At 52.2% G+C, this 25,849-nt stretch overlaps 1 protein-coding gene across 4 annotated transcripts in view; it reads right to left on the bottom strand.

The window, feature by feature from the left end:
* CLIP2 (CAP-Gly domain containing linker protein 2) overlaps positions 1–25,849 on the bottom strand; it is an 80,088-nt gene that overhangs the window by 22,006 nt on the left and 32,233 nt on the right. For all 4 annotated transcript variants that reach the window (XM_081557981.1, XM_081557980.1, XM_081557982.1 and 1 more), the window contains exons 3-8: positions 14,507–15,057; positions 10,717–10,841; positions 9,021–9,234; positions 7,835–8,032; positions 6,607–6,710; positions 4,337–4,397 (exon numbers count right to left, since the gene is read on the bottom strand). In XM_081557981.1, the coding sequence (XP_081414107.1) occupies positions 4,337–4,397; positions 6,607–6,710; positions 7,835–8,032; positions 9,021–9,234; positions 10,717–10,841; positions 14,507–15,057 (1,253 nt within the window). The remainder of the gene's footprint in view (positions 1–4,336; positions 4,398–6,606; positions 6,711–7,834; positions 8,033–9,020; positions 9,235–10,716; positions 10,842–14,506; positions 15,058–25,849) is intronic.

Genomic DNA, 25,849 nt, shown 5'->3' with positions numbered 1-25,849 from the left:
TCCTTCGGCTCAGCCCGTCATCACCAAGGAGAGATAAGGCGATAGCAGACCTGAGCGGCAGTTCTGGGGAAGCAGGCCGAGCACCACAGCACTACTGCGTAAAACCCAAGAACACACACCCAACACAAGCAAGGCAGACGGTGGCAGTGCAGACTGATAGAACTGTCTCAGAAACTCGCACGCAATTCATCAAGAGCTATCGAGACCTTTATGTCCTTCGGCTCCCAATCTTATTCCTGTGAATTTTCCTAAAGGAACAAAGGTGTCCCTCTCTCCCCCAAGAGGGCAGCATGGTGCAGTGCTAAAAGACAGCCATGCTTGGTCTCTTTCGGAAAGTTAAGGGCTAAAGATGGTTACTCAACTCCAGCCTCGCAGGGGCCAAGTTCCCCCCTGCTTCTCTCCCCCTGATGGTGGGCACGGCAATCCTGCCCGGGGCCCACACGAAATTGAAAAAAAAAAGTGCAAGTGTTGCTAAGTCGAGTCCAACTCTTTGCGACCCCAGGCACTAGACACAGCCTGATCACAAATACCATATTGGTGGTCCCAAGGGCAAGAAAAAGCCTCTAGCTTCACAATTTCAAGGTCAACTTCATTTGGTGCCCCAACCACCGCAGAAGCCCCCTTCCCGTCACTTTCAGAACTCTCAGCCTCTTGTTCCCTGGGCTGGGATCGCCCTGTGGGCACAGGGGAACTCATCAGAGGTGCTTGCTTAATTTAATTAAGTTCAGTCCTAGGAGTTTGGGGAGGGAGAGTGCCTCTGAAGGCTAGATTTTAGGGAGATGGACAATCTGGCTTTTATTCTGCTCCAAGGATACTGCCCAGGATGTGAGGAGCAGCAGCCACCTCGCTCATCCGCAGGGTGGTGTAAGAGCGGATGTAATTTTTGTCTCACACACCCACTTCAGAACCTACCACATCCCGCGATGTCTCGGCTGTCTCCCCAACTCACAGGAGAGAGAGGCCATGCCAGCAGGACAACCTCAGGCTCAGAATCACCCAGCAACCTGGGACAGCGTGAAACCTAGAACTCAGATGTCTGGATTTCAGAACTGGGGCCCTTCCCCAAACCAAGCCTGACTCCACGGAGGGGAGACACGGACTTCCGGCAGCAAAACGAAGCAGTGATGGAGGCTCCAGCAGTGGGGCCTCCCTGTGTCCCTGCCCCCGTCCAAATCCTGGAAGCTCGGTGAAGACTGGCCTGAGCCCTTGACCTACCGTTTTTTCTCTTCTCCTTGCATGCACAGTGTCTACCCTACTCTAAAGCACAAAGTCTCTGCCTTGGGACGCCCCTCAGGTAACAGAGTGCTGGTGTTATCAATCAACGGGGGGCTGGGAGGGCGTTTCCCCAACCGCACAAGGGGCTCCTGGAGGTCGTCGCCCCTTTTGATCTCCCTCGAGGCCTGGAGCTGCACACCCAGGTCCCAACAAACAGCTGATTCTGAGTTCCGTCTCTTCCTGTTACAGTGGGTGTTCCCAAGCCAATAAAAAAAACAGCGAGATGCTATTTAATCAATAGAACAGTAACACATGCCCCCTGGATGATAAATCCCCAAATTTCCTATCTACTTCAGAACCTCAGAATGTGATCTTGTTTTGAATATTGTCTTTGCACACGTAAACAGTTAGGATGAAGTCATCCTGGGTTAAGGTGGGCCTGATGACTTCCTTGTAAGGTCACGTGAAGAGACACAGGGAAACACAGGGCGGAAGGTCACGTGACCACGGAGGCAGGGATGCCGCGACAAGCCGAGGAACACCAGCGGCTGCCAGCAATCCTACCAGAGCTGGGAGAGAGGCATGGAATTGACCCTGCCCATACCTCGATTTCAGACTTCTGACCTCCAGCACTGTGAGAGCATCGATGTGTGTTGTCTGGAGCCGCTGCTGAATTGTGATAGTTTTTCTTTCTGCAGCCCCAGAAGGTGCTACAAATGCCTGTCCCTTGCTCCTCCTGGTGGAGATGTCCTGTGGGTATGCTGGTGCGGAGTTTGGGGGAGGGCCAAGGAAATCGCGGGCTTATAAAGGGCATTTAATGCCACAGACTGGACGCTCTCAGATAGAGTGAAGCCTGAGACTGAGCCCCTGGACAGGACAACAGTCAAGGTCAGAAAGGCGGTGAGAGGTTGTCGTGGGACATCTCGCACAGTTGAGGGAGGGAGGACAAGCTGAGAAATGGGGTCACATAGCTGGAGGGGTCCTAGGAGGAGCTCAAGGTGTTCTGGGGGCTTATTTTTGACTTTCAGATGGATGAGGATGAGAGGGACTTGGGTCCATGTGCCTTCCGGTTGCCATGAATATGGTCACAACAGAAACAGCAGCAATGGGACTCCACAGCCCTTGGACTGAACTAGCTGTCCGTCACCGTTTGCCCCACCCTCTTCCTCTCTCAGCCAGGGCTGATTGGATCTGGGGTGGACCGCCGATCCAAAGCAAGACAGCCCATTGGCTAGCCTCGGACCAATCAGCTTCTCTCAAGAGGACAGCTGGGAGGCAGTAAGTGCTGGAGCCTGGGCGGGGCCGGGCAGGTGGATGTCGGGGCAGAAGGGAGATGTGTCAAGAGATATGCAGACGCAGTGACAGACAGACAGACTGACCACGAGTCATGAGAAGAGGGAGGCGAGTGAGGGGGGAATAGGCTCCGTTTCTGATGCTGCTCCTCCTTCCAGTTCTCTGAACTGTCTGCCCTTGGTGCTGTGAGATTTCCCTGCAGCCTTTTAGTAACCCGCCCACCCACCCCCTACCCCGTGATGACTGAAGTTAGCAGTTACCAGATGTCTTTGCAATCACAGGTGCTTTTCCCGGGAGCGACCTCCACCCCCAATCCCTTTGGGAGGGCAGCCACCCCACGGAAGAGCTTGCTAAATGTCAACCACATAACCAGCTCCTTGGCTAAGCGAGAAACTTACATTGGAACACCAGATGCCAGGCTGGGGTTCCTACACCAGGTTGTGCCCCAGTAGCCATCCTTTAAGCTCAGGCAGCAAAACCCGTCCCAACAGGGGCAGCCGTCAGTGACCCGAGACCACACACATCCCTCCCCAGCCAGGGTCATTCAGGGATAGGACAGCCATTTGTACAATTTTGCTGAATGCTGGAAGTCAGAGGGGTTTTAACACGGCTCTTTCACAAAATCAGAAACTGTAGTTTCCCATCGGAGCTCAGAAATGATCCAGTGCAGTGATTCCCAAAGTGTGGTCCCCAGGTCAGCATCACCTGGCAACTCGTTAGAAATGCAAACCCTTGCATCCCACCCAGACCTACTGTATGGCCACCTGGATCCAGAGTTCTGGGTCTGAACACACCTACTGGGTGACGAATTCTTAAGCTGGGAAATCACTGACCTGGTTTAACCTCCTCATTTAACAGAGGAGCAAATGGAGGTCCAGGGAGAGGAAATGGCTGCCCAAGACCAGTTAGGGTCAGCACTGGAATGTGGAGAGGGACTGAGCTGACCGCCTTCTGCCTCATCTGATGGCTCCGGGAGTGCATATTTTCTGTCACCTCCCAGGGAGCAGGGAGGGTCATGGCAGAAAGGCATTCCTACCCACCCAACTGTGAGCAGGCCTAGTGAGCCCTGCGAACTCCAGATGGTTTGGTGAGGAGGGCTGGTGTCTGTCTTGGGTGGCAGGAGTCCTTAGGTGCTTCACTGATTGATGTGAGTGTCCTGCATCCCTCAGCTCAGAAAGGGTGGGTGGGATTGGAGAGTGAGAGTGAAATTCCACTTGTGCCCAGATCCTTCAGCCAGGTGGTGTGACTGGAAGAGGTGCTATCACTGGCCATCCTTATGGGCTACACTCAGGAGTCAGGAGTCCTGGGTCCTGGTCCCAGTGGCTGCTGATGTGCTCCATGACTGGGTGAGTCCCTTCTGCCTTTCTGAGCCTGTTTTCCCATCTATAAATTCTGTAACTCAACCACAAACTATTTCCAGCCAAAGTTTTAGCTGGAATTCAAGATGAACGGAGTGCCCAGGGAACACCTTTAGGGATACTGCCCAAGAAAGAAGGGACAGGGAGCCCAGCCACCATGTCCTCAGGCCCAGCTCTGTGGATTCCCTGGGTCCATCCCTCCCAGCTGCAGACACGGGAAGCGTGGTCCCTCTGGGGCTCCTGGAGCTGAGCCATTCCCACTTCTGATGCCTGAGTCTCTTGTGACTGGCCCCTCTCCACTCTCCCAGGGTATGATCTTTGACTCTTCCCCAGTTTGTCTACCTCATGGTCCCCATGGTCCCCTCCCACAGGGCTCAGAGTTGCTGCCTGGACCTCATGATGATTTTCCCTTTGAGGGCTAAGCCTGGGGTGCAAGCCTAGGGGGAAATTTGGGGGCCTTTGACCATTACCTCCAGGTCTCCCTTGGTGATGGACTCCTCTTCCACTCGGAACTGCAGGTCCTCCACCTTCCTGTGGGGGGGAGAGAGGAGGCTGAGCAGGTTCACCCAGAGGGGTCCGTCTGTGCTCCTGCTCAGTCGTGTCTGACTCTTTGCAACTCCCTGGACTGTAGCCCACCAGGCTCCTCTGTCCATGGGATTCTCTAGGCAAGAATACTGGGGTGGGTTGTCATTTCCTCCTCCAGGGATCTTCCCAACTCAGGCATTAAACCCATGTTTCCTGCATTGTAGGTGGATTCTTTACCAGCTGAGCCATCAGGGAAGCCCATAAGTGACCCCTACCCAGAGGGGTGGGCTTTTCCAAGTCAGCAATGGCAGAGAGAGCCAAGGCCACAAGAAGCCACAAGTCCACATTCAGAGTACCCAGAAGGTACTATCCCAGAGCCTCATGGCTGATGGGGGCGGAGCCTCCTAGAAACCCCCAGCCCTCCCAACTTCCTGGTCCATGCTCTACACAGAGAACATGGACTTCTCTAAAATAGGAGTGTAAGGGAGACACTGCTTAAGCAAAAGATCCCCGGTGTTCTCCTTACTTGCTGCAAGCAATAAATCCTTCCTTTTCCTGCAAAATAGTTGTCTTTAATGCAGCATCTTTCCCCTCTAGAGTGGTTGTGGGAATAAATGATAGAATGGATAGTAAATGGATATTTATTATCCATTACAGCTCTGTTTTCATCATAGCAGGGAGCAGATAGGCTGCAGGAAACAGTCTGTGGGGAAGGAGGGAGGGTGGGCTTCTTCCCCTACTGACCCCATCCTCACTCCCTCCCCTCAGAATCAGGGCCCAGAGTTCCAGCCCCCACTGCTTGGGCTGCTCCCTGATGTGCAGGGCCCCCAGTGCCCTGCTGCAGGTGTGGGGCCCACCCTCAAGGATACCCTCCCACCCACCCACCCCCAAGAGAGCACCAGGGAGAGACACAGGCACGTTACAGCTCAGAAAGCGGCTGCTCCTGGGGCCTCGTGACGGCTCTCAGCACACAGAGGATGAAACTGAGGCCCAGAAAGGGCCAGTGACCTGCCCAAGGTCACACAGCAAGCGCCGGGCAATGCTGGCCCTAGTACCCAGGACTTCCTGAACGCAACTCCCACGATGTCTCAGGGATCTGTTTTTGTTTGTTGGCATCAGGCGCGTTGCCATGGGAACCAGTTGTGTGGGCCCTGCCGACGGGCTCAAGCAGATATAAATAAGCCCTCCTCTCTCAGAGTCAGACAGTAACAACAGCCCCTGGAGCACATGCCTGGGCTGAAAGCCCAAGAGTAGACCCAAGTTGGGGGAGGTGAGGGGCTGGGGCTGGGGGCTGCCTACTGCACAGGGGGAGCAGAAGAATCTGCAGAAATCTGTATGTCAGCAGCTCAGAGACAAAGAAAGGCTCCTGGGCTGAAGGAAACCCTGGCCCTTGTGGGCTCTGAACCCTGCCAGGTGTTCCAGGAACAAGTCAGCCCAGAGACCCCACACGGAGGGAACACAAACCCCACTCACCACTCTGGCAGGTCACAAAGAGCCAGCGGCACCACTAACAAGACTAGTGACCTCAGGGGAGTCCCTTCCCTGCTCTGAGCCTCAGTTTTCTCATCTGTGAGCTGGGGGCAATACCTGCCTCCCGGGTTAATTGTAAGACAGAGAGATGGTGCAGGTAAAGCACCCAGCCCGGGGGCTGACCCTAGGTGCAAAGTGTTTTCAGTGCCCTTTTCCTGCTGCTTCTGAGCCTCAGTTTCCTGACACATGAAATGGAAATGAAGCTTCAGGACACAGGCTGCACGCTCCACTGACAGGACCCACTTGGAGCAGAGGCGGGTATTCCCTGTGCTGAACTGGGTCATGGCGTGGGCACATGGGGTACACGTCTCCCTAGTGAGAGGTTTCCCCCCACTGCCCTCCCTGGGTGTTCTCATGATGCTGCCCGAGCCAGGCAGGGCAGCAACAATGAACCCCACGCAGGAAGGAAAGCAGTGACAAACACGGGGTCTCCCATGTGCCCAGCGCTGTTGCCAGGCACTTCATTAGGGTTATCTTGCAAGTCCTCCCAACAGCCTGCAGAGATGGAGATCATCATCCCACTTTGCAGATGAGAGGACTGAGGCCTGCAGGGCTCATGTCACCAGCCCAGGTGACACAACCAGTACACGGTGGTGGAGGCAGGGTTTGGACTTGCTGGCCCCGAGCCATCCTCACAGAGACTCTGGGAGTGTCCCCCCAGGACGGGGCCCGGGGCGGCACGTACCTCCTCTCCTCCTCCAGCTGGTTCGACAGGTCCACCTTCTCTTTCCGCACACTCTCCACCAGGAGCCGGGCCCGCTGAAGCTTTTCTTCTGCTTCTGCAACATACTGGGCCCCGAGCGGAGGCCCCAGACAGGGTCGGCCTCCTCCCGGGGGACCGGGAGCCAGGGTAGGGAGGGATGGGGAGAAGCAGCAGAGATGCAAGGAGGCAGGCCTGGAATCCCAGTCACCCCTGCTCACCCTCCAGCCCAGTCAGGCAGGAACTGTGGGTCTAGATGTGAAGGAAGGAGGACCAGCCTCACCCAGCGGGAACCGCAGGTCCACCTGCCCCCAGGACCTGCCCTGTCCCTCCACCCTTGAGGGCCTATAAGACCTTCTGTCTTGTGAATGCCCTTGTCACAGCACATACGTGAGCTTGGCCTTAATAATTCCAGAACCCGAGGGAAGAGGGAGCCGGGCTCCAAATGGGGACAGGGGCCCAGGAGGGAGCTCCCAGGTAGGGGACAAGCGCCAGGGAAGAAGAGACACGTGATGGCGGCAGAATCGAGGTGATGGGTGACGCCTTCCTTCCCTGAAACCCGGCCCAGGAATCTGCTCAGAAACGTGATCTGAAATGTGGACATCAGTACCCCCAAAAAAATTTAGTACTAGAAATTATTTAGAAAAAGTGAGGAATTGGAAAACCACGTGAACACCAGCAGGGAACAGGCCACGTGGGTAAGGACACAGCCTGTGATAGATAGCAACGCAGCCCTTCAAACGGGGAAGAATTTTCCATGACCTAGAAATCATGGTCATCCTATGTGTGTCAGTCGCTTCAGTCGGGTCCGACTCTTTGCAACTCCACGGACTGTAACCCGCCAGGCTCCTCTGGCTTTGGGATTCTCCAGGCAAGAATACTGGAGTGGGCTGCCATTCCCTTCTCCAGGGGATCTTGCCGAGCCTGGGATCGATCCCCGGTCTCCCACATTCTTTACTGTCTGGGCCACCAGGGAAGCCCTGCTCACACTATAGGAAGTAGGAAAAAGCAGGATACACAAGTCTGTATCCAGGTTCCGGAGGAATGTGGACCTGCCACTGGAAGGAAAATCACCAGGAGGATGGGGGAGGTTGGTAACCCGCATCTCACTGTCTTTTGCACACCCCGAGTGCTCCTCTCTGAGCGTGAGGGATGCAGAAGACTGGCCCGAGGAGGCCGCTGGGGACCCCACCGCCCCAACCTGCCCACCCACCTGCTCGTGCTGCGCCTTGAGCAGGGCGATCTCCTTCTCCACCTCGCAGATGTGGCTCGTGGCCTTGGCCACCTCGGCCCGCTCCAGGTCCCGTTCGGCCAGCAGCTGCTCTATGTGCTGCTGCTTCTCCTTCAGCGCCTCCTGCAAGGCCGTGGTGCCCGAGATCTTGCGGGCGTATCGCGAGGAGGTCTCAGTGAGCTGCGGGGAGGGGCGGGGGCAGGCGGGACTCAGGGGTGTGGCGCTCCATCCAGACCACCCCCAGTCACCCCACAGGCGGAGGGCAGGGGGGGGGGCGGGGCCCAAGTGCCTGGACTCCTAGGGTCCGGCTCCTCCCCCCTCCCCAGGGCCCCAGACACTCTGCCTACTTACGTGGAGGGAATCGTGATGTTTGAGATCCAGGGAACTCCCTGCTCCCAGGAAAGTTACAGCCCCTGGGGCTCCACCTCATGGCAGGGTCCCTCATCTGGGCTACCTTCTCCTGGACTAGGAGGAACCCCGTGTAGACAGAGCTCTGCACGGCAACCTCACCTTCTCTCCTCACCCCAGGTGGCTGTACCAGCCTTTCTAAACTGCTTGCCCTCCACCCGTATGACCTACTCTGCATTTGTATGACCCTCTTTAATTCCTAGGAAAGGGTTTTAGACTACTGACACAGCAGTAATAGAAAAATAATAAATGTAAATGGGTCAATTTCTCTGTTACAAAAATGTATACTTTCTTTTTTAAAATTATTTATTTGTTGGTGGTGCTGGTGGTGGCACGTGGGCTTTCTCTAGTTGTGGCCTGTGGGTTCAGTGGTTGTGGCTCACGGATTTAATTGCCCTGTGACCTGTGGGATCTTAGTTCCTGGACCAAGGGTTGAACCCATGTCCCCTGCATTGGCAGGCAGATTCTTAACCACTGGACCATCAGGGAAATCCTTACACTTTCATCTTTGTTCAATAACTCTAAACTTCTGCCTTAGCACCTGAAATGTATATTTCAGTTTAAGAGCCTAAGTTACCAAGTTTCCATGTTCTTTTATAGAAACTTCTATTAAATATTTAAAGAAGAAAAAAAAAACACCCTCCAAACTGACAGACGCCTGGAGCCACAGCAAGTCAGAGGACACCTGAATCTCTATGGCCCCACCCTCCATATCCCCATATACACACCAGGGTAGCCCTCCCCAGGGCCCCATCCTCACCAGGCCACTGCGGCTGGGCCGGCCACCCACGGAGGAGGCCACGGAGCTGACAGAGCTGATGGAGGAGCTGCTGGGACTGTGGGTCAGCGCTGACACACCCATGGCCATACGCTTGGTCTTCTTGGCCTTGGCCGGGCTGGTGGACGGGAAGCCGATTCGGATCACCTTGTGGATGGGCGCGAAGAGACCAAACTTGGGTGGGCACTGGAAGTACCTGGAGGGACAGGACAGACCATGCTGCCATTACCGCCCCACAGCCTGGAGCCTGGCCAGCCTTCCCCACCTTTTCAGAGCCCAAAAAATGGCAAGAGGTTCCTCCTTGGGGACCCATCACCCAAGACCAACAGGCAGGACTCCCAGAAAAGGAACAGAGGTGAGCAGTGTCTGCTATTCTGCACAGCCATTGGACATATTTCTGGGGAATGGGGGAATAACAATCGATGAGCATCTGCTCTCTGCCAGTCCCTTTTCATAAATGCTCATTTCAATCCCCCGACCACATTATTGTTATCCATTTTTCACAAATGAGACTTAGGCTCAGAGAGGTTAAGCAACCTGCCACAGTCACACAGCTGGTTAAAAGGCAAAGTCGAGACTGGACCCAGTGGACTCCAAAGCCCTCATTGCTTTGCCTCTGCTCACACACCAGAGGCCCCCAGCCATATCTGCAACCCTAATCTCCTGGATGCCCCTGGACCACCCCCAGAGCCAAGATTCTCTGCCCATGGAGCTCCCTGCATGGAGAAGCAGAAACGGGAAGGAAGCACCTTAGGGGTGGGGTGGGGGATGCTGACCAACCTTCCTCTGAATTCTGAAAGCAAGAGAAAGTTGAGAGAAACATTCGCCTTGAAAACAGGAAGGCAAATGTTGTCATGGAAACTCTGGAGTATCTTCTCTCAAAACCTCTCTGGCCGTGGATTCCACACGGGACCAGGAAACTAGTCCTGCACAGTTTCCGGCTCACCGTGAAACTGCCATGCCATCCCGCCGCTTCCTGCATTTAGGTCTTTGTTCAGGCTGACCCCCAGCCTAGCAGACCTTCCTTCTCAGAGCTGTCCCAGCCTCACTTGGACCGCAGAATCCAGCCCAGGGACAAAAACAGGCTTGCGGGCCACCTTCTCTTAGCCTCACACCCCTGACACTGCTCACTCATCACATCACCCTTCCCATCCCCAATGGGCCCATCCGCAGTCTTAGACCCTCCGGATCCAGAATTCCTGACAGTCAGTTCCCTTTAATTAGAGATGCTGAGAAACCTGGGACCCAGCTGTGAGCCTAACCTTGATTGTAGAGCACCAAGCACTGATTATTTCCTGTGTCACCCCAGGCATCTCCCAGAAGGCAGGGACCACTGCCTCTCCTTTTCTGGTACTCCTACTGCCTTTAGCCAAGGTGGCATGGGGAAAGGAACACAGGGACAGATGACTCTCCTAGCACTTGTTCATGACTCTCTGCATGATCTCGAGAAATGACCTCTCTGGCCTTGGTTATCTCATCTGTAAAATGGGAGTGACAGTCCCACCACCTGCTTCCATGAGCTGCTATGACAGGAGGGAGGTGGAAGCACCTATACATGGTATCAGGCACAGCCACCGGATGCTCCACACTGGCATCCTCAGATGCCCCAACCCCGTCCCATGAACCCATCCCAGAAGAGGACCCCCCTTCCTCCTGCCCCAGGGGAAGCCCACCATACCTGGTACCCGCCACCGCCCCATCGTTCTTCCCAAGGGGCTCGTCCAGTTCCACGCCACACCACTCGCCCTTGGCAAAGTCTGTCTCCCCCACATACCGCACCACGCCAGTCTTCGTCCCGCCAACCTGGTGGCACACAGAGAGACTCAGGTCCAGAGGATGCAGTGGGAAGAGCAGAGATGGCACAGGTACCCAGGCGCCCAGGCTCATCCCACCCCTCCCTTCCAGCATGCAAGGTTTAGGGGAGATGGAGGGAGCTCGCGGACAGCTGGGAGGGATACAGGTGTAACCAATGCTTCCCAAGGCTGTCCTGAGCAAGAACTCTGGAGTCAGAAAGACAGATTTGTATTCAAACGCTGCCACTTACAAGCTGTGTGAGCTTGGGCCAGTTACCTAACCTGTCTGAGCTGTTAGCACTGCTTCATCTGTCAAAAGAGCTCTGGTGAGGATTAAGTACTGTTTGTGCAGTGTCTGGTACATACAAGAGCTCAATAAATATCCTTAAAAATGGTTTGAATGGGGGTTGCCAGGAGCTGGGTGGGAGGGGAAATGGGGTTATTGTTTAATGGGAATGAGTTTCAGTTTCACAAGATAAAAGAGATCTCTTGTACTACAACAATATGAATCTATTACTTAACATCACTGCATTGTACTCAAAAATGGTAAGAAGGTAAATGTTATGTGTATTTTATTTTTTTAATTTTTAAAATTAATTTTTATTGGAGTATAGCTGCTTTTCAATGTGGTGTTAATTTTTGCTGTACAGCAAAGTGAATCAGCTATACATATACATATATCTCCTCTGCTTGGGATTTCCTTCCAATTTAGGTCAGCACAGAGGACTGAGGAGAGTTCCCTGTGCTGTACAGCAGGTTCTTAGTTTTCGATTTTATACCTAGTAGCGTATAGTGTAAATGTCAACCCCAATCTCCCAGTTCATCCCACCTGCTTGTTATGCGTATTTTACCACAGTTAAAAAACTCATAGAACAGGCCAATAATCAGGAATATTACTGTAAAAAACAGTTGAAAAAACTTTTAGTTAAGTTTACATATATATACATAAAGGGGCTTCCCTGATGGCTCAAACGGTAAAGAACCTGCCGGCAATGCAAGAGACCAGGGTTTGATCCCTGGGTGAGGAAAATCCCCTGGAGAAGGAAACGGCAACCTACCCCAGTGTTCTTGCCTGGGAAATCCCATGGACAGAGGAGCCTGGTGGGCTACAGTCCATGAGGATGCAGAGTCGGACACGACTGAGCAACTAACACACAGGTATACATAAAGAGTCAAATACTTACAAAGCCTTAAAAAGCCCTGGGAGTTTCCCTACCTCTCCCCAGAAGCACTTCAGCTGTTCACGATGAAGTTTTTGGTGCTGACTGCATATTTCTAATTGACATGCTTATATTGCTACTTGCCAATTTTTCAGTTTGGAGTGACATCCATTGACTTCTCATCAAGGAAGGGGAGGCTGAACCCAACCCTACTGGCTCTCCACTCTTTCCACATATCAATGGCTTAATTTTGATCAGACTCCAGGCTGATGGTGCTGGGACTTAAGTAAACACTAGTCACAGACACAGATGGGTGGATACAGAAACTTTTCCTTCCCACGACCAATTTTCCCTACAGATAACAACTGACTTCTATGATTGATTGTTATGTTTTACAACCTTCACATTAGGTTAACCCCAAACTCTCTCAACCCTCTAAAATCTCCTGCCAAGATGTGTAGAGGCATTGAGAACTCCATTAAATTCTTTCTGGAGAAGACTCTCCTGGAGCTGGGAGTCCCTCTGCTGTGTAGCCACCACTCCAGGGCCACCTGTCACCATTGCCCTGAGGGGGTCCCTCTTCTTCCCTCCTGGGCTGGATTTCCCATTTCTTGGATGCAATATCTTCTTTTTTCTTGGTTTATTCACTTATTTTGGTAGAGCCTTCCACTGCTTTCTAAGAAGAGGTGCAAGAGGAAATAAAATATTTGAGCCTTTGCCTATCTGAAAAAAAAATTTCTTTTTTGTCTGTGCAGCTTGCAGGATCTTAGTTCCCTGACCAGGGGCTGAACCTGGGCCAAGGCAGTGAAAGTACCAAATCTTAACCATTAGGCCACCGGAGAACTCCTGAGTTGCAAGGTTTAGTATTCAAATCTTCAATGTGTCTGTTGCATAGCTGGTCCTTAAGAAATGGTGGGAATGAAGCAAGTTTTAATCAGGGAGCTGGTTCCTTTGGGGGCACACACCTGAGGCATACTTAGGGGTGTCAGAGAAGGTAACCTTTAGAAGGTCCTATTTTGGTTCAGATAAATATGGTAGGGGCTTCCCTGGTGGCTCAGACAGTAAAGAATCTGCCTGCAATGTGGGAAGTCCCGAGTTTGATCCTTGGGTCGAGAAGATCCCCTGGAGAAGGGAATGGCTACCCACTCAAGTATTCTTGCCTGGAGAAGTTCATGGACAGAGGAGCCTGGCGAGGCTACAGTCTATGGGGCCACATAACAGCGGGACACAACTGGGCGACTAACACAAACATGGTAGATAAATAACACACTTATTTTCACCCTTTCTTGAATTTGCACTAGAAAGACAGTGAAGGGACTCTTTTTTTTTTTTTTTTAAGGTATTAAGCCCTCAAAAACAAAGAGAACAGGAGAAAAGATGGTAGACATAGCACTGGAAACCCAGGGCAACTAGGTCCACAGGCAGCTGCAGGGAAAGCAGAAAAGCAATCAGTGTTTCTCTCAGAAGCCCCCTGAGGCAGATCCCTTTATAATTATGGGATAATTTTTTCGGACCACGTCATGCAGCTTGCAGGATCTTAATTCTCCAACCAGGGATCAAACCTGGGCCCTCGGCAGTGAAAGAGTGAAGTCTCAATCACTGGATTACCCAGGAATTCCCAAGAAATATATGACACATATCCACCATTACAGTATCATACAGAATAGTTTCACTGCCCTAAAAATTCTCTGTGCTCCCCAAAGACCTCGAATAGCCAAAGCAATCTTGAGAAAGAAAAACGAAACTGGAGGAATCAGGTTCCCTGACTTCAGACTATGACAAAGTTACACTAATCCAGACAATATGGTACTGGCACAAAACAGAAATATAGATCAATAGAACAAGATAGAAAGCCCAGGGATAAACCCACGCATCTATAGTCATCTAATCTATGATAAAGGAAGCAAGAATATACAATGGAGTGAGGACAGTCTCTTCAATAAGTTGTGCTGGGAAAACTAAACAGCTACATATAAAAGAATGAAATTAGAACACTCCCTAACACCATACACAAAGATAAACTCAAATTGGATTACTAACGCAAGGTTGGACAATATAAAACTCTTAGAGGAAAACATAGGCAGAACACATTTTGACATAAATCACAGCAAGATCTTTTTTGATCTACCTTCTAGAATAATAGAAATAAAAACAAAAATAAACAAATGGGATCTAATTAAACTTACAAGCTTTTGCACAGCAAAGGAAACTGTAAACAAAATGAGAACACAATCCACAGAATGTAAATTGTACAACCATTGTGGACAACAGTATGGAGGCTCTTTAAAAAACTAACTACAGGCCCAGAAAGGTTAAGACACTTGCCCAGGGTCACACAGCAACAGCCTCCAGAGCCCCTACTTCACTTGTCTCGCTGGTCCCTCTGTGGTTCTGACTAAGTGTGGGTGCCCCAGCTTGAATCCCACCCGAGCCCTGTAGGTCCCCCGCCCTGCCCAGGGTGGGGAATCCAGCTCGCCCACGTGGGGTGGCGGTGAAGGTGGGGGCAGGGACTCACCAGCACGCGGTCTCCCAGGCGCAGATCCTTGTCGCCGCGCTTCACGGAGCCGCTGTCGGAGAGGTTGGAGCCCGACTCATTGCCGGTCTTGACGGAGCTGTTGAGGACGCTCTCCCGCAGGGGGATGACGCGGCTGGTGAGCGGCGGCGTGGCGGTGCCCGAGTGCAGCGACAGGTTCTGGGCGGTCAGCGACTCGACCGAGTGGGCGTCGCTGCCCGAGCCCTCAGCCGCGGGCTGCCGTGTGAGCTTGGAGGGCCGCGTGAAGATGCCCTGCAGGGCCGGGCACTCGAAGTAGCGCACGCCGCCCACCGCGCCGTCGTTCTTGCCCACCGGCTCGTCCAGCACCACGCCCGCCCACTGGCCCGGCGCGAACTGCGTCTCCCCCAGGTACTGCACCACGCCCGGCTTCACGCCGTTCACCCACACGCGCTCGCCCACCACGAAGTCCCCGGCGAACTCGTCGCCCACCTCGGCCGCCTTGGCACCGGGCTTCTCAGGGGCAGCGGGGGCCGCAGCCTGGGGGCCCGAAGCCTGCTTGTGCAGGGGGGAGCCTGCGGAGAGAGGACAGAAGTGGAGGTTAGGGCTCGGGTCCGGGGAGGGGGTGGGGGGCTGGACCCTCGTTGGCCCCCCAGAACGCGGTCTGGCTGGGAGGGGGCCGGTGCCGGCTGAAAGATGGGGAAACTGAGGCAGGTGGGGCTGGGAGTGGGGCTTGGGGTGGGTCTCGTGGCTCCTGGGCCGCGTAGGTATCCCCTACTCTGCCAATCCCTCTGGAAGATTCCAGGGATGAAAAGCTCAGGACAGTGCCTCCTCAGAAGGCTTTCCACCCAAAATAAATAAGTAAATAAATAGAGTTATAGGGAGTTCCCTGGTTGCCTAGTGGTTAGGATTACCGCCTTTCACTGACAGGGCCCAGGTTCAATCCCTGGTGGGGAAACTGAGATCCTGCAAGGCCCACCCCCAAAGAAAAAAAGTTACAGAGGACTTCTCTGGTGGCCCAGTGGTTAAGACTTCGCCTTCCAATGTAGGAGGTGTGGGTTCTATCTCTGGTCAGGGAGCTAAGATGTATGCTAAGTCGCTTCATCTGTTTCCAACTCTTTGTGACCCTATGGACTGTAGCCCACCAGGCTCCTCTGTCCATGGGCTTCTCCAGGCAAGAATACTGGACTGGGTTATCCGTGCCCGCCTCCAGGGCATCTACCCAACCCAGGGATCTAACCCACATCTCACATCTCCTGCATTGGCAGGCAGGTTTTTTACCACTAGGGCCACCTGGGAAGTCCTAAGATCCCACAAGCCCTGTGCTCAAAAAACCAAAACATAAAATACAAGAGCAGCAGTATTGCAACAAATTTAATAAAGACTTTAAAAATGGTCCACATAAAAAAATATTTCAAAAATTTTAAATTTTAGAAAATTAAAAAAAAAAAAGACTTTCCACTGCTCGGGGTCACTCAAAACTGAGGGCAGAATGAACCCATGATGGAGGGTTACAAGCTGCTACTTCCTCACCCCGGTGGGCTCAGGCCCTCAGCTGTTAATCTGAGACCGCCCATGGCCCCATGTGGGACTCAGATCTTGTGGGGGGATCTCTGTGCCCCCCACTTTCCTCCCCAGACAGTTCTGGGCTCCTAACTATTCCTTGACAGCTGGCCACAGACATCTCAGGACAAGGAAGGAGGCAGTAAACCCTCTTACTCCACTCCTGTTATCTTCCCCTCCTCTCCCATCCCCAAGCTGCAGCCCAAGACTCAGGGTGCACAGACCAGGACAAGAGGGGGTGAGGAGTGTGGGAGGTGGAAGCAAGCACTTAATCTCATTCCTGGACTGAACTTCAGGCTCTGTGGCCTGAACTGGGTCCCCTGATTTTGCCCTTCTTTATAGAAAGAATGACCCTGAGGCTCAGGCATGGGCCTTGCCCAAGGCCACACAGCAGAAATGGGGACAAAAACCCTCGCTGGGGGGCCTGACTCCCAGGCCTGGGCTCAGATGTGCTGTAAACTCAGAAAAAGAATGGAAGGGGGACAGCCTGCTCGTATACGTGTGCGTGCGTGCCAAGTCGCGTTAGTCATGTCTGACTCTTTGTGACCCTATGGACTGTAGCCCACCAGGCTCCTCTGACCATGGGATTCTCCAGGCAAGAATACTGGAGTGAGTTGCCATACCCTCCTCAGGGGATCTTCCCGACCCAGGGATGGAACCTGCATCTCATGTCTCCTGCATTGGCAGGCCTGGTCACTCACAAAAGGACCAGAGCAGAGCTCAAACCCACCATGCTTTGTGCATGTCTGGCTCCTGGGCCGAATGCAGGGCCTTGTATGCAAGTGGGTGTTTGGAAAGCCTGCCCATTTAAGCCTCAAGGTTTGGAGGCCACTCCTCCCTCCTGCCAGATGAATTATCAGGCAGGGAAGGATTCAATGTTTTCCTCCTCTACTCCAGAGGCTGATGCACTTGTCAAACACAGACTGAGACAGAAGGCAAGCATACACTGCCATGCCCCTATCAGAGATGCTTGTGTTTCTGGTTCTTTCCACAGGCAGCCAGTAAAGGGGCTACCGGGGCAGCGGCTCCGCCAGCATCCTCCCAGTACCCAAGGTCAAGGAGCCCAGGACCATAGGCCTGGCTGCATGCTGTCTCAAGGCTGGAAGAACAGAGCTCCTGGGGGGATAAGGAAGTCATACGACTCTAAGGCAAGACGCACATACAAGGCCAAGCAGGCAGGTACCCCTCTGGGACACTAGTAGTGGTGGGAAAGCAAGTGATTGCCCAGGGCCTAGGCAGCCAGAATGGGGGTCTTAACTGAGGGGCTCCCTCCCAGCTGTGAGCTGAGCTCCTGGGAAATCTGTGAGCTTTGTACTGAACTTAATTAACAACCACAGTGATCGCACCCATGAACTGATGCTCTGTGCTAAGAGGTGGACATAGAATAGCTGATACGACCCTCACAGTTAACCCTGTGAAGTGATTTTGTGATCCCATTTTACAGATGAGGAAACCGAGGCTTGGAGATATCAGTTGCTTTATCTAGGCACCCAGGCAGGAGGCGGCAGAGCCAAGCTCCAACCAAAGGCCTCTGGCTCTTGGTGCTGGCGCTTTCATTCATCCAACAAATGTGTACAAAACACTCATCACGCCAAGCCCCAAACTACAACCACCCAAACTACAATCTTGGACTCCCCTGCATGGACCCATTTCCTAGATTCTGGCCAAACCCTACGATTCCCTTCGAACAGGGAACAATCTCATCTTATACTCCTTCCTGGAGAGGGATGTGTCCTGTTTCTTGTGGGACCCTGGGTGGGTGGGTCCCCAAGGTTCTTCTCTTCCACCCTTGAGATCCCAAGAGGAAGAGGCCGTGGTGGCTAAGGAAGCAGACTCTGGAGCCCCACCTCGGTCTCCTCACCTGGCCCCCATCACGGGGCTGCTGAGTAATGATGCACATAAAGCCTTAGGAAGGGTGCCTGGGCCACACGAGAGAACAAGTGCCAACCATTCTTATTGTGATGAGAATGACTGATACTCAAATGAAAGGATTAGAAAAAATTTAAAGTCACAAAAGGTCCAGGGGCAGAAGAAGGGCTTCCAGGGAGATTCTGGTGACCTTGGACAAATAGCTCTGCCTCACCCCACCCTCTGGAGCAGCCGACTTCATCCTACTGTTCCCCACGCCCAGGCTGAGCTCTGGGTCCCCAGTTCTCATTTAGGACCATCCTGTTACCAGGAACTTCTGCTGGGATTATACCAGTATGGGGACTGGGAACCCCGCAAAGTCAGGTGGGTCCCTTCCTTAAAAAAAATAATAAGCTGCTCCAAAAAGCAGTCATAGCGGGAGGAAGCCACAAATCAGATGGAGCTCCAACCCCAGGTCCGGAATAGCACTGCCCAAGTAGCCCATGGGTCATGCTAACGAGGGGTCAAGGTTATCATCATTAAAACAGCAGCTACCATTCATTGAGTGCTGACCCCATGCCCTCAATGGACTGGGTGCTTTTTATACATTATATTCTTATCTTGCAGATTAGGAAACGGAGTTTACAAAACTTGCCCAGAGTTACCTAGGCTGGTGTATTAAAAAGAAGAGACATCACTTTGCCGACAAAGGTTTGCCTAGTCAAAGCTATGGTTTTTCCAGTATCCATGTATGGATGTGAGAGCTGGACCATGAAGAAAGCTGAGCACTGAAGAATTGATGCTTTCGAACTGTGGTGCTGGAGAAGACTTTTGAGAGTCCCTTGGACAGCAAGGAGGTCAAACCAGTCCATCCTAAAGGAAATCAACCCTGAACATTCTTTGGAAGGACTGATGCTGAAGCTGAAGGTCCAATATTTTGGCCACCTGATAGGAAGAGCTGACTCGTTGGAAAAGACCCTGATGTTGGGAAAGATTGAAAGCAGGAGGAGAAAGGCTACAGAGGATGAGATGGTTGGATGGCATCATCGGCTCAATGGACGTGAGTTTGAACAGACTCCAGGAGACAGTGAAGGACAGGGAAGCCTGGCGTGCTGCAGTCCGTGGGGTCACAAAGAGTCAGACACGACAGGGTGATTGAACAACAACCCAGGCCAGAGCCGGGCCCAGCTGGTTTGGCTCAGAGCCTCCTGGTAAGGAAGGCCCGCTCCTCAGGGGCTCGGCGGGCATCATTGCCTTTCCCATCTCCGCTTCCAGAACACTTCCTGGAGCAGAGGGGCTCTGTGATGTCTGCTTAACCAAACAGCCATGGCCCAGGTGAGAGCCTACCTGTCGCCTGTGCTGAGAACCCAACAGGGATCCCCGGTCGAGGGGGACCCAGAGTGGCTATTCTTGGCAAGAAGCTGCCTACTCAGCTGTCCTCCCAGCTGTCCCAGCCCACGCAGACCCCCAGGTAATCTCCATTCTTCCTCAATCCCACCCCTTCCAGGGGTCACAGGCCCAGGGACCAGTTGTTTCAACAGCTGCTAAAATCCAGGCCAGGAGCCGGGCAGCCACACTTGGGTGTTCCGCTGCGTTTTTCCTCCTTGGTGGCCCAGCCTGTCAGGCACAAACCTTCATTAAATCCTCCACTCACCCCGGGGCAGCTGGTAGCCGCCTGAGCTGGGGAAGACATGGCAACCCCACAGAGCCCCCTTCCCTCCAGGGAGCCATCCTTCACACGCTGGCTGGGCCCGACCAAGTCCCTTCTCAGGTGTGGGCCTTGGTTTCCCCATGGGACTGTGAAGGGTGAGGTCAGAAATTGCTAGGGTTCTGGGAAGCAAGGACATTCGACAAGCCTCACCTCTTCTCCCAGAGGAGCCAGTATGTTGTCACAGAGCTGGCTGATGGGCTGAGCCCGTGGGGCAGTTCTGGAAGCTCCTTGAAGGCAGGACCTGGGCCTCCCTGCCCTCTTAATTCCCTCAGGGGCCAGCAGCAAAGCCCCAAGAAAGCAAAGAGCAGCGACAGACCTAAACCTCACACCAGCAGCTGATCCCTCCCCAGAAACCAGGCACAAAGGACTGACTGCTGGTTTCAAGTTCAAAGTAGAACTTTGATGAAAAGGGCCAAAGGATGTGATGTGGAGGGACAGCAGCTGGTGGTCTGGTCCAATGTCCGGAGGAGGGGTTGCCCAGATGAGAGTGCATCCTCTCCTTTTTCAGCAAAGTCTTTGGTCCCACTCTCCCTGGGAAGCCATTGCTGTTGTCGTCCAGTCACTCAGTCATGTCCAACTCTGCAACCCCATGGAATGCAGCACACCAGGCTTTCCTGTCCTTCACCATCTCCCCGAGCTTGCTCAAACTCATGTCCATTGAGTCGATGATGCCATCCAACCATCTCATCCTCTGTTGCCTCCTCCTCCTGCCTTCAATCTTTCCCAGCATCAGGGTCTTTTCCAATGAGTCGGCTCTTCCCATCCGGTGGCCAAAGTATTGTAGCTTCAGCTTCAGCATCAGTCCTTCCAGTGAATTCAGGGTTGATTTCTTTAGGATGGACTGGTTGGATCTCCTTGCTGTCCAAGGGACCCTCAAGAGTCTTCTCCAGCACCACAGGTTGAAAGCATCAACTTTTCAGTGCTCAGCCTTCTTTATGGTCCAATGGGCACAGGCATTTTTCACACCTGCTGAATCTCAGCCACCAGGTATCCCATTTGCTGAGCACCCAGTCAAATGCCAGCTCAGCCAAAGGGGTGGGGTGGGGACCTCAGCTACAACTCAGTGGACCTCCTGCCTGGCAAGAAGGCACCAAGGACATAGGGGCCTGGGGTTGGGAAGAGAAGCTCACTGTGAATGGGGGTGGAAGCACCTCCCTGAACCTCTGCCCCGACAGTCACCTGCTCATTCCCCCACCTCCTCCAAGAAGCCTTCCCTGACTGCTTCACCTAAAAGCCCACTTGCCTGCAGCACCCTCTACCTGCTTCATTCTTCCAGAGATCTATCCCATCTTCAAAAATTGTATGTCTGTCTCCCAGACTTAAACGGAAGCTCATAATGTGCTGTGTTTCCTCTCTAGCACCCAGGCCAGGATCCTGTAGCAGGTCCTCAGTGCCAGCTGCTCTGTGCAGCTTGCACAGAACTGGGATCTACCTGGCTCTGTGCATGGAATAGTCACTTCCTGGGCTGCAGGGAGCCAGTCCAGGAATCAGAGGCTCACTCTAGGGACCTTCTGGTTCGCCTGGTCTCCTTTCAGCCTTTGGACCTCCCTGAGCCCTTCCCATTTTCCCTGTGTTTTCAGAGGAAAGCTGAGAACCTCCTTCTCCTTTTAGAAGCAAACCTCCATCCCCCTTTGGTCTTCCCTGGGGCCCGCCTCCCCGCCACCTCTCTCCTCTCCCCACACCGGCCCTCTGACAGAGGACAGAGCCCACGTGTGGCATGCACACCCTCCTGGCCCCCAAAACACCTTCCTTTGCCTCACCCCCCTCCTGCTGTCACCCATTCTCCTTCCCAGAAAACAAGTTTTTCTCCCTCTATTTAAACATTTATTACATGGATCACTCAGGCACACTGCAGAAAAAATTTTAAACATATAATAGTTACTGATTTTTAAAAAAGGACCTAGAGTTCCATCATATAAACAGAATCACAGTTAACATCCTGGGCTTTGTTTCTCTAGGCTTTGTCCTGTGCACGTACGTGTGTGTGTGTGTGTGTGTGTGTGTGTGTGTGTGTGTGTGTGTGTATACACAGTACTTAAAAGTCCAAAACACCAGCCAGGACGTAGTTAGATACTTATTACTCACAGACAGAGGAGGCTGGCGGGTTACAGTCCTCTGTTCTTCTTGCACTGGGTGTTCTTCCACCCAGCAGCATCTAGAAGGGAGTGGTTCCATCCCCCGACGGACCTCTTGCTTCCTCATCCCTCTCTGACCCTCAGCTGCTGACCCCCACCCCAGCCCCCTGGCTCTGGAAACGTCTGCAAGGATGCCATGTCCTCCTCATTCACTGCAGGAGACTCTTCCTGGCCTTGCGGTGCCCAGCCCTGCTGTCCACGCCCCTCTCAAGGCTCCCTGCTCCCATGACAGGACTGGGTCCCCTCTGCCTCCTCCACTCCAGCCCAACCCCAGTGGTCCTCTCCAATGGGGTGGTCTCCATCTATCTCTTTCCACCTATATTCTGGCCAGTGGTGTGCTGGGAAAGGCTTAACTGATTCTCCAAGAGAAAAGAACAGTAATACTGGGTTGGCCAAAAAGTTCATCCTGGTTTTTCCATAAGATGCTACAGAAAAAACTAAATGAACTTCTTGGCCAGCCCAATAATAATCATAATAACCCTGATTTTTAGCCTTTGCCAGTTCCCATAGTGTAAATTCTCCCACCATGGTCCATCTCAAGATGCCAGCATGATGCCATTGAACAGAGAGCTGGAAAGAGATTATATATAGTACTTCCAATACAGAGAAAATAACCTCAAAAACAGGCTTCCCCGCTGGCTCAGCAGTAAAGAATCTGCCTGCAATACAGGATATGCAGAAAATGTGAGTTTGATCTCTGGGTCAAGAAGATCCCCTGGAGGAGGGCTGGCAACTCACTCTACTATTCTTGCTGGGAAAATACCATAGACAGAGGAGGCTGGCGGGCTACAGTCCACGGGGTGGCAAAGAGTCAGACGCACTGAGGCGACTAAGCATGCATGCAACCTCAAAAACACAGATGCTAAAAAATCTTACTAGGAGTAAACAGAAGTATTTTACCAATAAAACAATAGCAGTATTAGGGGTATAAATTAGTGGTATAAATGCTACTAGGAGTACTACTAGAAGTCATGAGTTTTGAATATTTATTACCTTAGTTTTTAATAGAATGTGCTTAATTTTAAGTTCACACAATCTGATTGTTTAAATAAGGGTTGTGAATATGGCTTGCAAAATTCCTAACAATTTCACAGTTGGTTCTCATGAGCCAGTCTGGGCCAGCGCCAGCACACCACTGGCCGTGTCCCAGCCCACACCCTGGCTAGTGGCCCATCTGAGACCCATCTAAATTCTCTAGACCCTGTGAATGAGAGACAGGAAGAGGAGACGGAGAAGGACAAAACCCCTGGCCTGTCTCCAATGCTGGGAGGGGGTGGGCAGGAAGCGAGAGGTAGGAAAAATATTCCTCTTCTGTGGTCAGTACCTGGGAACCCCGTGCTCTACACTGGGCTCCCCTGTAATCTAACCCTCTCAATCTAACCCTCTTCTGTGCCTTTAGCTACTGTTCATATGCTGCCATGTTTCTGCCTTTTTTAAAAAGACGTTAATAAAGTCTCCTTGTAAAAGATCCAAATGATGTGGACACAGTGGGGGAAGGAGAGGTGGGAAGAGTTGAGAGAGTTGCACTGAAACATATACATGATCATATGTAAAACAGATAGCCCATAGGAATTTGCTGTATGACACACGGAGCTCAAACCTGGTGCTCTGCAACAACCTAGAGGATGGGCTGGGAGGTGGGAGGGAGACTCAAGAGGAAGGGAACATATGTATACGTGTGGCTGGTTCACGTTAATGTATGGCAGAAAACAACACAAGCAGTTCAGTTCAGTCGCTCAGTTGTGTCCGACTCTTTGTGACCCCATAGACTGCAGCACGCCAACACAATATCATAAAGCAATTATCTTCTAATTAAAAATAAATTCAAAAAAAAAGATCCAAGTGACACAAAAAGATGGAGAATGGAAAAAAAAAAAAGATGGAGAATGAAGTTGGACCTCAGTTGTTCTTCCCAGTCCAGTTCCCCTCCCTGGCCACCAGACTTGCCCTTCCAGCAGCTGCCTCCTCCTGGATGTCCTCCAGGACTTCACACTTGACATTCTGAACCATAGTGACCCCACCTCTGTCCTCCCTATCTCAGGAGTACCCCCACCCACCCATTTTCTCAGGACACTAACCCTCATTGCTCCTCCCTTTTCCCCCCACCTCCCCACTCCCAATCCAGTTATTCACCAAGTCCTGGAAATTTCACAGAAGAAATAATTCCTAAATCCATACCTCCCTCAAGGGTCTCAGAGACCCCTTCTGAGATCAAGTCCTTGAGATTTCACACCTTGCCCAGCAAAGAAGCTTCCAGAAGGGTTTCCCAGCCTCCAGTCTCCAGCCCCCAGCTTCAGGCCCTCTTCCAGAGCCATCAGAGCAAGCTCCCTGAAGGCAAACCCACCACCTCCTCAGTCCCCCTGATTCACTTAACTCTCGATTTGGGGATCACTTTTTACGTTAACCTTTGGCTTTTATGAGAAGCCCATGTTACCTGTGTAATAAAGTGAATAATGTGCAATAAAAAACAAAATAGAATATTTGAGAAAGAAAATAATAAAATAGGAAATGTCATCTGCGGCCCATTCCCCAAGGAAATCATTTATAAAGAAAAAAACTGACTCAGTGTCTTGTCATTCACAAAACAAAACTCCCAAAATAGTAAGCAGTTATATAAATTATGATCAAGCCTTGCAGATTATTAAGTACTCTTTAAAAATAATTTTTTCAAAAAAAAATTTTCTTTCAAGTGACATGGGGAAGTGTTGATGATGTGATGTTTGGTGAGAAAGGGTTCAAGAGGGTCCCAAGGCAAAGTACATGGGCATGAATATCTAGGCATAGGGGAAATGGGAACAGGGAACAGGATAAAAAGGAATCAACTTAAAAAAAATCAAAAGAGGCCTTGGAGGGACCCACCGTGGCAATACGACACGAACTAAGGGGCATGATGAAGTCGCCCGTCTGCCCCTGAAGGCCAGAGGGGATAAAGTGTATCTGTAAAGGTCCCATGGGGCTTCCCAGGTAGTGCTAGTTGTAAACAGCCCGCCTGTCAATGCAGGAGACATAGAAAGGACGCAGGTTCGATCCCTGGGTTGGGAAAAACCCCTGGAGGAAGGCATGGCAATCCACTTCAGTATTCTTGCCTGGAGAAACCTGCAGACAGAATCCCTGGACAGAGTCCCTGGCAGGCTATGGTCCACGGGGTCCCAAAGAGTCAGACACGACTAAGGAAGTGACTTAACACACACATAAATATCCCATAGAACGTAGGTCCACAGAGTGTTAATAGGTCTCATGGAAACAAAACCTTAATCTCAAAATTCAAACAAACTTGAGAAGCAGGGGCTTAAGGAAAGTTAAGGTGGCTTTGCTGCAGGACTTGTCAGAGCCTTTAATGTGCAAAGGAGCAGTGTGATGCCTTAGGAGGGGCAATGAATAAGGTGACTACATGATTTATCATCCAAAGCCAGACACTGTGGAGAGAAAGCTGACGCTATTAATACCAAGACTGCAAGCATAAACCAGGGCTGTCCCGGGCAGTACATGGTCACTCTGACCTAAAATTACAGCTAAAATTACCTAAAATTTTCCTCTCTGTGTCACTTAAGGAAACCCTGCCTGCCCATCAGACCAGCTCCAGCACCGCTCATGGGCACTGCCATGGAGCTCCACTCTGCCTCAGTTTGCACAGCCTGCCACCCAAGCTGCCAGGGTACATGTCTGCACCGCCCCACCCAGAACATATGTCCTGGGAGGCAGGGTCCACACAGACTGCCTCTCCGGCCCCAAAGCCCCAGGATGGGGCTCAAACACAGCCTGGCTAAGACCCTGACCTCCCCTCCGTGGTGACCCCGAAGCAACGCACATAAATGCCCCACAAGCCCCACAGCAGCTTTCTGCTCTAAGACCCCTGCTCTCCTAGCAAGTATTCAACACAAAGGTCAAAAAGAAGGGATGGGGTCTCCAGAGCATTCCACAAGGGTGCCAACTTTCCCCTTGCCCGCTCCACCTCCCCGCTCCAGCTCCTTGACAGCACATGCCCATATCGTCTCTGGAAAGACCCCTCCCAACCCACTCTGACCAAGGCAGGCCCACCCCTGTGGCCACCACAGGCCCGGCATCTCCTCTGCTACGGTCTTTCCAGCCATCTATCCCCTGAAGAAGGAA

This window comes from Giraffa tippelskirchi, chromosome 13, assembly GCF_054371585.1.
Source record: "Giraffa tippelskirchi isolate mGirTip1 chromosome 13, T2T-mGirTip1v1.2.pri, whole genome shotgun sequence".
Lineage (NCBI taxonomy): Eukaryota > Metazoa > Chordata > Mammalia > Artiodactyla > Giraffidae > Giraffa > Giraffa tippelskirchi.
Note: the sequence above shows the minus strand (reverse complement) of the source record. Positions and strands in the feature narration are given on the sequence as shown.